This window comes from Macaca fascicularis, chromosome 18 (genome assembly GCF_037993035.2).
Source record: "Macaca fascicularis isolate 582-1 chromosome 18, T2T-MFA8v1.1".
Classification (NCBI taxonomy): Eukaryota; Metazoa; Chordata; class Mammalia; order Primates; family Cercopithecidae; genus Macaca; species Macaca fascicularis.
In genome coordinates this window covers 18,764,836-18,777,110 of record NC_088392.1, presented here as the reverse complement: position 1 = coordinate 18,777,110, position 12,275 = coordinate 18,764,836, and the positions used below count along the sequence as shown (strand labels likewise).

Sequence of the window (12,275 nt, the reverse complement as noted above, 5' to 3'; positions counted from 1 at the left end):
GCGGAGGCTGCAGTGAGCCGAGATCACACCGCTGCACTCCAGTCTGGGCAACAGAGTGAGACTTTGTCTCAAAAAAAAAAAAAAAAGGTAAGGTACAGAACAAAAGGTATAGAAGTCTCAGGTTGCATTATTTTTTGGTTATACATATGCCACTTTCATTTAAAATTACCTGTTAATAGAAGCTATATTTCCAGTTCCAAAAAATGCTGTCACTAAGAAGAAAACCTAAAGGAAGTCAAGGAAATGGCAAAACAACTCAGATTTCACACAAATTTCCTTTTGATTTAGAAAAGATATGCTAATTTTACCTTGAGAGTAATTTGCTTTTTTACTTGCATATTGACCATGAATTGTTTTCAGTGAACATTCCATTATATCTCCCTGTCAATGCATTTTAAAACAGCCAGACTGAAGAGGGAGTGTACTGAGAATAATGAGGCCTGAGAGGTCATCCTCACTCAGTCCCTAGTAACCTTAGGAAGGTTATTTTCCTCTTCCCTAACATGAGCAAGGTGGACCATATCTGTAGTTGGCTGCTAGTGATTTTTTTCAAAAGGAAAACGTGGATCTAGGGTATAACATAGACATTTTCAGCTGAAAGACACGGTTATAGTCTATATATGCTTGCTGTAAACCCACCACATGTTAAACACATGCTAGACTGCTTGAAAGGCTCAGGAAGAAACAAGATATCATGTTTTAAAATAATTCAATAGAGAATGACACATGAAAAAACACTGAACAACTTTTTGACATTTCTTAAACTTACATTTGTATTAGTAAAGCAATAAACATTGATATCAACCTTAGTGTCCAAGAACTTACTGCTAGCAAAGCACTTAAAATGGTGCCTAGCCCACTGAAAGGGCTTGGTAAGTGTTAGCTCTGTTATTACTATAGATACCCACAAAAAATGGTGAAGCAACACTGAAGAGGAAGTATGAATCATGACAATCTTCAGTGAAAAAGAGGCATTTGAGTTGGTGAGTTGAGCCTTAAATGTATTCATGGATTCAGTGATTCAACCAATCATCTAACCAACCGATGTTTATTGTCTAGTATATGTCAGAGATAGAGATAGGCACTAAGAATATAAACATAAACAAAATAGTCTCAAAATACTCCAATGGTGACTAAGATATGATGACAGAAATAGAGGAGAGACATTTTAAGGTAAAGAACAGTGAGAAAAAAATGACACCGCCAAGAAAGAGTAAAAAGGTTTGATAGATAGGAACTTAGACTTTATTGAAGGATATGGTGAAAGATGAAGCAAGAAATATAGATTAGTGGCATGTTAATAAAAAGCCTGAACTTGGCCGGGAGTTGTGGCTCACGCCTGTCATGTAATCCCAGCACTTAGGGAGGCCGAGGCAGGTGGATCGCGAGGTCAAGAGATTGAGACCATCCTGGCCAACATGGTGAAACCCCATCTCTACTAAAAATACAAAAATTAGCCGGGCATGGTGGCGCATGCCTATAGTCCCAGCTACTCAGGAGGCTGAGGCAGGAGAATCACTTGAACCTGGGAGGCGGAGGTTGCAGTGAGCCGAGATCATGCCATTGCACTCCAGCCTGGCGACAGGGTGAGACTCCGTTTTTTGTTGTTGTTGTTGTTGTTGTTGTTTTTAAAGAAAGCCTGAACTTCATTGTGGATACAGTGAAGAGTAGAAAATCTTTTAGGCTGGTGTTAGAATCAAGAAACACCAGTAACTGTGTGATATTCAGATAAGGGAGACAAATAATTGGAGGCAGAAAATTCCAGTAGGGAGCAATTTTGGTAGTCCATATCAGAGATAAGGAAGTGTGAACTGATGCAGTGGGAATGAAGATCAAGAGTGAAGGGAGCCACAGGGACTTTAGAAGTGGACAAGGAGCAGTTAAATATGACAACAAGTTGGACATCTTGGGGACAGGGAGTATGGTGATGCCATTAAATGAGATAAGGCCTGCCAGAGAGAGTGACTTTGAAGAGGAGTGGCAGTTGTTAATCAGTTTGGGACACATATTTGGTGATGCCCAGCAGAATGTTAGACATGTGGTCCTTCAGGTCACGAGAGAGGTCAAGTTTGGAAAAACAGATCTTAGAGTTGTTTGCAAAGAAGTGTCCACCAAAGTTACAGGAAAATATGGCATAAACCAGGCACAATAAGAGAAGGTGGAGCATGGAGAAAAAAATATGGCTGAAGATCAGGCAAAGGAAGCAATTATAGAGAAGAATAGAAATGATATAAAAATCTTAGAAGAAAACTTGTACTGTGTCCTGGATGTGAAGGGAAAAGAAAGAGAAAACATAGACTTGAATGTTAAAGTGTGGTCAGGTAAACTGAATAGATTTGAGGGATCAGGAAGCCCCTGCAGACCACTGACAGTACAACTTCGGCAGAGACATCTGACAAATACTGATAGAGCACTACTATGTGTCAGGCATTGTTAGAGGTCTGTGGACACGGTATATACATGGAGAGAAAATAATGGCAGCAACTATAAATTTTTCTTTCAAAAAATTAAACAGAAAGGACAAGATGAAATTATAATTTAGGGAAATGCAAGGATCAATGGGTAAAGTGCTTTATTAGTATTAGCTGATTGGAAAGAACCTGTAAAGAGAGAAAGAAAGCAAAACAGAGTGAAAGCAAGAGACAGAGAGGATGGAATATTTATTTTCTGTACCTGAGAGGTCTAGACTGTGCACCATGGACAGCTCAAAGGAAATGCCTCCAATACTTACAAGCCATGTATCTGATAAGGGGCTAGTATCCAAAACATACAAGGAACTCCTACAGCTAGCAAAAGTAAAATAGTCACACTTAGAAAAAGAGAGTAGAATGATGGTTGCCGAGGGATGAGAGGAGGGGGGAAAGGGGAAATGTTGGTGAAAGGGTATGAAGTTTCAGTTGTGCAAGATGAATAAGGTCTAGAGATGAAATGTACAGCATGGTGACTATAGTCAGTAATATTGTACTGTATACTTGAAATATGCTAAGAGAGTTGATCTTAAGTGTTCTCACTGCAAAAACAGAAAGCAAAAACAGTATGTGAGGCAATAGATACGATGATTAGCTTGATTGTGGTGATTATTTTACAATGTATACATATATCAAAACATCAAAATATACACCTTAAATATATACAATTTTTGTCAATTATACTTCAATAAAGCTGAATAAAATAAAATAAAGGAAATACATCCCTATGATTTCTTGCAGCTAGTCAGTGAGCCTTTCCAAACTAAGACTTTCCTCTGCCATACTGTCTTTCAAACTTCTGCTACTAACAACTTTCACAACATTGCCTCTGAGGTGATCCAAAAACCTTTGTGAGACAGATGTTATGTAATATGAGTTTAGAATAAAATGCACATAAAAAGATATGAACTCATAATTGTGCTTTCTTCCAGGATGAGAGAAATTAGATTGAAGTTGGGAGTTGAAAGACTTTAGCTTTAGCTCTAATGTTTTAATTTCTTAAAAACACATTTTTAAAAAAACATATGTGACAAAATACTAATGGCTAATATCTTGAATAGCAGGAACATATATACATACGTATCATTCTTGATACTTTTCTATAGTTCAAAAAATGTTTTTATATGAATTACATGAGAAAACTATAGTTCAGAGAGGTTAAACTACTTAATACCACTATTAAGTGATGGGCAGAAACACCTTCCATGTCTTCTTACTCCATTAAGTGGGAGTCGCAGCTCTTTAAACCAAAGTCTCAACAAAGGATACAAGGAAAAAGGCCCTACGGATGTCATCCAGATACAGCTGTCGAAACTGAGTTATATCAGTATTATAAGAGAACTGGATACTGGTAAGCTGTGAGATAATAAGAAAAATATTAATGCACAATAACAGTTGACTTATTTCTATATTTGAAGGCAAACTCACAATGGCTAAGTTACAATGGCTAGAAACACGCCCTGTGTTGACAAAAAAATAAAAAACAATAAATCTTTCCCTAGGGTTTAATTACACCTTAATAAAATCTGTCAAAAGGTAAAATAATATATAGAATACAGTTGTAGTGTTGCTATATGTGTAACAAAAGTGAGAGCTGAGCTTTTTCTTATCTTATATAAATGCTTCATTTTAAAATTACTATAAAAATTCTTCCCTTTTCAAAGACTAATTTCTCCGAGTGTCCTCATCATCTTAAACCTAGATATGGTATCATATTAAAAGGCATGGTAAAATTAAACGTTTGTTTATTTGTCCCTCTATTAATTCTATTTGCAGAGAAATTTTCTTTCTGTAAAAAAGCAACATATTCCTGTCTTTGGTAGAACAGAAAGCCACTCAATCTAACAAGGTGAGTGCACTCTTGCTTAAACACCTTCCACAAATAGAACACTAATGGGTGAATTTAAAGGTAGACTTTCCCCACTCCTACTTCCCATGTAATTTTCTAGTAAGTTCTTGGGATGTTTTAATACTCTTTTCTAGAAAGAGATACATTTGCTTTCAGTTAAAAACATAGAATTTAAAAAGTAAAACAATAATCCTCAGCCTGATGAAATATTTAATATTAAGGCTAATCTCTGAGTATTTACATGAATCTGCTCAAAACTGCTTTTCATGTATTATTTTAATATTCAAGGACTAAAAGTTTAAAACCAGTAATTATTAAATATGCCTCAATAAAGTTTCTTCTTTATTGAAATTAATCATTCTGAATTATCAATAACAATTTACAAACTCAATTGGAGCCAGATAAGGATGGATCAACTATGAAGGTATTTTCTGTAATATTCATTTTATGTGACCTTAGTAAAATTGTAAATAATCTATCACCAATTTCTCAGAATTACCATCAGCTCTAAATATAGACAAGAAACATCAATTTAATTCTATAGCCCACCATGATAAAGGTATCCTTAAAAATTGGTTGGACTTTAGCCAACTCAAAGTATTATGTGTTGCATAAACAGTCTAAGATTTGGACTGAGGCCACAGTCATTAAGGCAGCAGAATAAGCAATCTGTATTAGGATGACCAGAAAGAGAAAAACAATAATAGAAACTTAAATGTCACCTTATAATCAAATTCATAAATTGACTTGTGACAACATAACAATTCTTCTAAGATAAATTGACAGAAGGAAAAATTGGATGTGAAATATGAAAAAAAAGTAAAAAGCATTCTTTTCTCTATTCTTTCACTTATATTGACATTTTTTAAAATCAATGATTCTCAAGTAATCACTAAGAAAAGCCCAACCTACACAACAACAAAATTGTGCTTTTCTGTGATAAGTAAAAAATCTTCCTTACCAATTATTAACTTAATTAATGCCAAACAACCAAAACTTTTTAACACTAAAATTTTAAGGAGAAAGAATTTTTGAAATAACATTGCAACTTCCTTTTAGGATAGAGACTAATAGTCTCAAATAAAAACAACAATGACTTTGACCAGTTACCTTTTGTTTACAGCAAACACCAGATTGTTGTAGAGTTTCTTGTTCTATGTTTATCCAGACAAACATCAAACAAGACAATACTAGTGGAAAGACAGCTTCATACCTAACAGGTGGGGAAAGGTAGAAATGAAAAGGAAAAAACAGTAAAATAAGTAAAAATGCAAATTTACACTGAGGTCTTTCTCAAAATTAAAATAATTTGATAATACTTCTAAGTCACAGTATTACAAAACTTAAATTTTCTAGGCTTTCCAGAAGAAGAAAGTAGGAAACTAATATTTAAATTTTAACCCCAATATCATCTTTTTTGAGTGACATGAAATCTTGAGATAATTATGTGTTTAAAATAATAGAAATATATAAAAGTCATTCATAAAGCAAATGACAGATACACATAAAAGAGAAAGAAGCATGAAGACAAAGGTAAAAAGATAATTCTTGAGGTAAAATTATTAACATACATAGAAGAAGAAGAAGAACACTCTAAATTTTCAAAAAAATGGGTGAAACAAGAACACAAACATGAAAATTGTTTGACCTTATTGATAACATATGGAAATTAAAACAATGGTGATATATCATATTTGCCAATATTAAAACAACAGTGTTAGCCGGGCATGGTGGCTCATGCCTGTAATCCCAGCACTTTGGCAGGCCAGGGCAGGCAGATCACGAGGTCAGGAGTTCGAGACCAGTCTGGCCAGCATAGTGAAACCCTGTCTCTACTAAAAATACAAAAAATTAGCCGGATGTGGTTGTGTGCGCCTGTAATCCCAGCTACTCAGGAGACTGAGGCAGGAGAATCTTCTTTGAGAAGATTCTGTCTCAAAAACAAAACAGTGTTGATAAGAGGGCAATGAAAAAGGAACTCTCATATGCTCTCTATGGGAATATACACTTTCTGGAAGACCATCTGATACTATGTATTAGAATCTCAAAAATATTCATATACTATAATGCAATAAGGCCATTTCTAAAAGTTTACCCTGAGAAAATAATCAGACATGTGCTACAATTTCCATGATAAAGATATCTGTTGTAACACTGGTTACAGAAGGGGGAAACAGAAAACAACCTACATGTCCACAGGGGAATGATTAAATGCGTGGTACACCTACAGGCTGGAGTGTAAAATGGACACAAAAACAAAGGAGAAGTGCTCATGAGACAACACAGTGATAGAAGCCTTTTCTAAACAGTTTCCGCTTTGTCTGGGGTAAATGTTCCACCTTCATAATCCCTAAATGCTCTATTATAGTACTTACACCATCTTAATCACATGTTTACCTGTATGCATCTATTATTACTTTATAAAATCTTTGAAAACCAAGTCTGTGTCTGTCTCATCACCACTGCTGGCCCAGCTCACAAATATTTGCTGAGTGAGTTATTTATCTAATCAGAAGTTACAAAACAAAACAAAGACTTATTTCCTTTTTGAGTCTTTCAACTACCAAACTCTACAGCATATGGCATTATTTCCTAAAGATGAGAAAGTAAAAAAATTCCAAACACTTTAAACACTATTACAAATTATAAAATTATAACACTGAAAACTGGGCAGAAGAAAAGATTCAGGTTTCAGAAAACATACACAAATCACTTGATATATAAGACTTAGAAGGCCCAGGGATATGAACAGATACTACACACATGAGAAAATAGCATGAGTAAAACAAGTACAGAAAACTGTACAAAGCAGTGCCATATCTGACCTCTTAATATAACGTTTGATATTCTTATTTAAAAATGGAAATACCAAATACTGTTACATATTTGTTACAGATAAGATGAAATAGTACTCCTCATATATAGTTTGTTGTAGATATTATACATTGGCACTGTTCTTAAGACAATCACAAGTTAAAAAAAGAAAGTTCATACCCAATGGCCCACATACACTATATGAGAAGTGAACAAAGGAAATAATCCAGACTATGAAAAAGCTTATGCATAAAAACATAACTCAAAATATTATGTGTAATAATAAAAAGTTGAAATAAAATCCATATCATGAAATATTAAATATCTATTAAAATGGTGGCTAGGAAGCCTATAAGCCACCTAGAAAATGCTTCTGAAATAATGTGAATTAGAAAAAGAGATCCAAAATAGAACATGTACTGCAATTAATTTTATGTTAAAAAGACAAATATGGGGGGGGGGGGGTAACACCAGAAAGAAATATACCAGAACATTAATAAGAGTAGAGTTAATACATGATTTTATCCCTTATCCCTACTTTCCATAATGTGATGACTCTATATGTCCAGTGATTTTTTAAAAATTGAAAAACAAATATTTAGAATGCTTGTATCCCTGGCCTTTCTTTAAAGTTCAGTTCAATGTCCTTGATGGCACTAACTCAGCTTTCCTATTCAAGCTCTTTCTCTAGTCAGTCTTTGTTTCATACAACACACAACTTCATTAACTCACAGTAACTTCATTGTTTGATTTTGTAATTGCCTAACACTGTAAAATACAGCTCTTATTTTATAGCAGCTTATAACTCTATTGTACACCAGTATTACACTAACGGTTCTCTCTGTGTGTCTGCAGAGCGCTCTGGACACTGGATATATGAAAGAAAAAACAACTGTTGATTAATTGAATCAAGGTACATACTCTGAACAAAAGGGGACCATAATTTTTTTAAAGATTTGCAGTTATATATGAAGTTATTGTTTCCTAATATTTAAAAACATAAATGTCATAGTTCTACAAATAGTAGAATTTATTTATTTCCTTTTAAAAAACTATACATTATGATCATTTTCTTTTGTAAAATGTAGATGAATAAACCAGATAAAGATAATCTTCCTATGGGACTTTATCTCTTAAGACAATCAATATTTTGTATAAAGTCTGTATATCTGCATTAATAAACTGAAATATCAATGAAATGTCATCACAGGCTCAGGGAGAACATAATGAAAACTTACTAAATTAGGATCTGCTGGTTTGGTCTCTGTGCAAATTGAATAGGGCTGACAAGGCATTCAGCTTTGTATTATAGTTTGCTAAGCAAAGGAATAATGCAAAGAAAATTTCAAAGGGAAATGTTTAACCAGCACTAACCAAGAGAACAAGCTATTTTCAAGTATTACAATAGCTCCATTTGCATAAAATAATTAAGTGCTGATTAAAAATGAATCTTCTTTATTCATTAAATCAAGAATGCATTGTAAGAATGTAAGATTACTATTGTTGTATTTCTATATTATAATATAACTATATTTCTTTTAAATATTCTGTAATTCTGAATATTCAATAATTTACACAGAGAACCCTCCAGGTCATCCAAAATGGGTAAGGCTGAATCATAACAGGTGGACTATGTTTTGCAAAACTGATTTGACACTGAGAAAATGTACTGATTGAAATGACTGAATTGTGCTATTTCAAGATACTCTTTTCAATTTTTTTTGGCAAAGCTAGATACACTTTCTGATGTTGAATAATATATCTCTTAATGAATTCATTAATAAGGTCATATAGTGCCTTATTCTGATTTTAGGTATAGATTTTCCCTTTTTAGATTTTCTTAAGTTATGATTCTGATTATGCTTATTATGATAATTTGTTTTGGCATCTCCTATGACTATTAAATTGATGATTTAAAATACTATGTAAGTTACATGATTAATCATGCTACCTTATGAAATAGTTTTTTTACTCAAAATTAAACTTCAGTTATCTTTGTTTCTTGATCTCCTTTTCTAATCCAGCAAATCAGATCTATTTTTATACTTGTTTACATTTTTTAATCAACTACACATCCCTTTAAATCTGTTTATTGTTTTAGAATTTGAAAGTTCAAAAAAGAGAAAGGCCTATTGATTAAGAGACTGTACAGAAGTTAGTACATATTTCTGGACACTTTCCAACATTTATTTCCTTAAATCAACCTCTGGGTGTAATCTCTTAATAAAATTCATGAGTCTCCCTGAAACGGTAGGTTAGAATAGAAGTTATTTTAACTTCTGCTTTCTTATATAGATCAAAAACTTGTGCATAGCCAAATTCATTTTTACTCTCATAGATTCTAATTTAACAAAATTATTTATCCTGAAATTTCACTAATAAAGGGGGAAACTGTAAAAGATTTTAAGCTCTCATGTTCATCACTCTTGAATAACAGATGCTCATAAATTTCCAGTTTTATTTTAAAGTTCTATTTCAAAGGTCTAAATCTCAAAGAAAGCCTCTCTTAAAATCTTGTTAGGTAGCTGGTAAAAAGTTCCACGACATTTGTATCACATCTTCAGAGCTGTGGCCCACATCTGATTAGGCAGGGGGAAGGGAAACAAAAGGAGATAGACAGCTTTGGTGAAAAAAAGGTTTAGGGCCCCACTGGATCATCTCTTATATGAGACTACAAGAACTCCTGAGGTCTAGGTCACTTAGGGTGTTAGGGTCTACTGTGGGAAGACTTTGAGAACACCTCTAATTTTGAATTATGACAACTAAGTTTCCAAAAGGGAGAACCTGAGCCTTAGACCCCAAATGGCTTTACAAAATCATTTGAACTGTGAATAATCTCATAGCATAATGGTGAATCCCTAGGTTTAGTCTAACTTCGATCAAGATTCTGTATTCGGGCTAAAATTCAAACTGTTTATGAGTGGTGTTTATTCACTATTTGTTCTAGTCATTGTTTGTTATAATGTGCACATTTCTTATCCTCATAAAGATTTAAGTAAGGACAAAATTCAAAAACAAGAAAAGAATTCTTCAAAGATAACGGACAGAGTACATCCCTGTCTTCACTGAGTTCTAGAAAATGCTTTGGGATTCACCCCAAGTCAAGCTGCTGATTTTTTGTTTTCTTTTGTTTTGTTTTGGTAAGCAAATTTCAATCTTAAACAAAAATCTTTAAAAGTTTTGGGAAAATATTCTGAAGGTTCTCTGAATCAAATGAATATTTGAATTGTGAGATGTGTAAGATTTAAAAAGTACTATATTCAAAGAAGAATGGCCAAATCAAAGCATAATTTAAGATGGATACAAGGAATGCAATAAAAAATAAAAGTCAATGAGACTTAAAATTCTTCCATAATCAATCAGAATTTTCTAACATTATAGTTAAGTGATATTTTAGCAACTTCAGAAAAGAGAAACACAAAGACAGCAAGCAATACTATGAAATGGATTAAAAAAAAGAAAACAGAAGATTACAGATCAAGTCAGATATAGTTCTCACTGAGAAGTAAATATTTATAATGTATCCCTCAAGATTTAGAAAACATTTTTCATTTCCAGAAGTTAAACACTAACAGAGAAAATACCAATATATCATTTAAAACGTGCTGCTATAAAATTAAATTGTTAAAAAGTTTATACCCTGTGCTTAGAAGTAGGTAGGTTGACATCAATGAAAGAAGTATGCTGAACAATCGCTGAAAGACAGCTGGAGAACTCAGTAGTGGCACAAACAAGGAAGAGGCTGCAATGAAACAAAACAGGTCATTTGTCAGTACAAGAGACACAAAAAAATGTTAGTGTAGAGCCAGGCATGGTGGCTCACACCTGTAATCTCAGCACTTTGGGAGGCTGAGGCAGGTGGATCACCTGATGTCAGGAGTTCGAGACCAGCCTTGCCAACATGGTAAAACTCCCATCTTTACCAAAAATACAAAAATTAGCCGGGTGTGGTGGCAGGTGCCTGTAATCCCAGCTACTTAGGAGGCTGAGGTAGGAGAATTGCTTGAACTCGGGAGGCGGAGGTTGCAGTGAGCCGAGATTGCACCATTGCACTCCAGCCTAGGTGACAAGAGTGAAACTCCATCTCAAAAACAAAAACAAAAAAAGTTACTGTAGAAGCCCTGAATAATCTAGTATCATTTATGGCATTTATTGCTTTGTGACCTTGAACATGAAGCTACATATCCCCTAATTATAGTCAAGCCTCACATTTTTTATTAATATTACATTTCATTGTTTTAACTATGCTCAGATTTTCTCATTTATATTCAGCCCAGATCACTGTAATAATATTAACTCAAAAATGAATTATTTTCTAATGAAATAAAAGTGTTACTCAAGATTTAGCACCCTTTGCTTAATTAGGCATTTATATCTTAGTTCAAAGACAACTTACTCCTCAGAAACTGATTTTTTCCTAACCCCTTCCTTCTCCAAGTTTTCCCGCTGTAAAGTATGCACTGACAGTTGCAGTATGCCCCTTGGAAAAGAGAACAGGAATGAGTTCACCATGCATGAGAGTTGTATTAACTCTCCCCCGGGATAATAAAAGGAACTACCCAAGCGGAGGAAGGGCAGATGAAGTGGGTGGGGTGGCAAAATGTAAACTCCTCCATCCCTATTCTGGGAAGGAAATGTGCGTAACTTCCTAATCCCCCTAGTGCTCTAGAGTTTGAAGATAGACAAGTTGGGATGAAATCCCGGCTGAATCACTTACTAATTGCTCAAACTATAGGGCAAGTTCATTAACTGATCTAAGCAGAAATTTACCCACCTATCAAATAGAGATGACATTAAAAAGTTGTGAAGATTAAATACAATTTCACCTATACAATGTTCGCTGAGCATAGTGCCTAGCACATAGTGCTTAGTTACTGTTAACTGTGGTTATTATTATTAGTCAACATCTTCTAAATTAATTTACATGTAATGTCAATTTCATCTAAAGTCAAGTCACTGCAAGATTTAAGACTATGAAGTTATATTTTTAATACCCTTACATGAGTAGCTTCTGACTTTTTTCCAGATGTGTAGTTCCGATCATAATCAACTGATACATATTTTAACTGGAAGAAATAACATTTCAATATCTCTGATTTTAAAAGTCAGTTAATCTGTTGGACAAATGATGGTTGTTAAAAAAT

At 33.9% G+C, this 12,275-nt stretch overlaps 1 protein-coding gene across 5 annotated transcripts in view; it reads right to left on the bottom strand.

Moving 5' to 3' along the window:
* PIGN (phosphatidylinositol glycan anchor biosynthesis class N) overlaps positions 1-12,275 on the bottom strand; it is a 153,747-nt gene that overhangs the window by 38,347 nt on the left and 103,125 nt on the right. For 3 of the 5 annotated variants that reach the window (XM_015439673.4, XM_015439677.4, XM_065533675.2), the window contains 5 exons: positions 11,528-11,611; positions 10,771-10,873; positions 5,428-5,530; positions 3,738-3,824; positions 170-225 (listed from right to left, as the gene is read on the bottom strand). In XM_015439673.4, the coding sequence (XP_015295159.3) occupies positions 170-225; positions 3,738-3,824; positions 5,428-5,530; positions 10,771-10,873; positions 11,528-11,611 (433 nt within the window). The remainder of the gene's footprint in view (positions 1-169; positions 226-3,737; positions 3,825-5,427; positions 5,531-10,770; positions 10,874-11,527; positions 11,612-12,275) is intronic. The other 2 variants (XM_005586528.5, XM_074022683.1) reach the window with 1 other exon arrangement.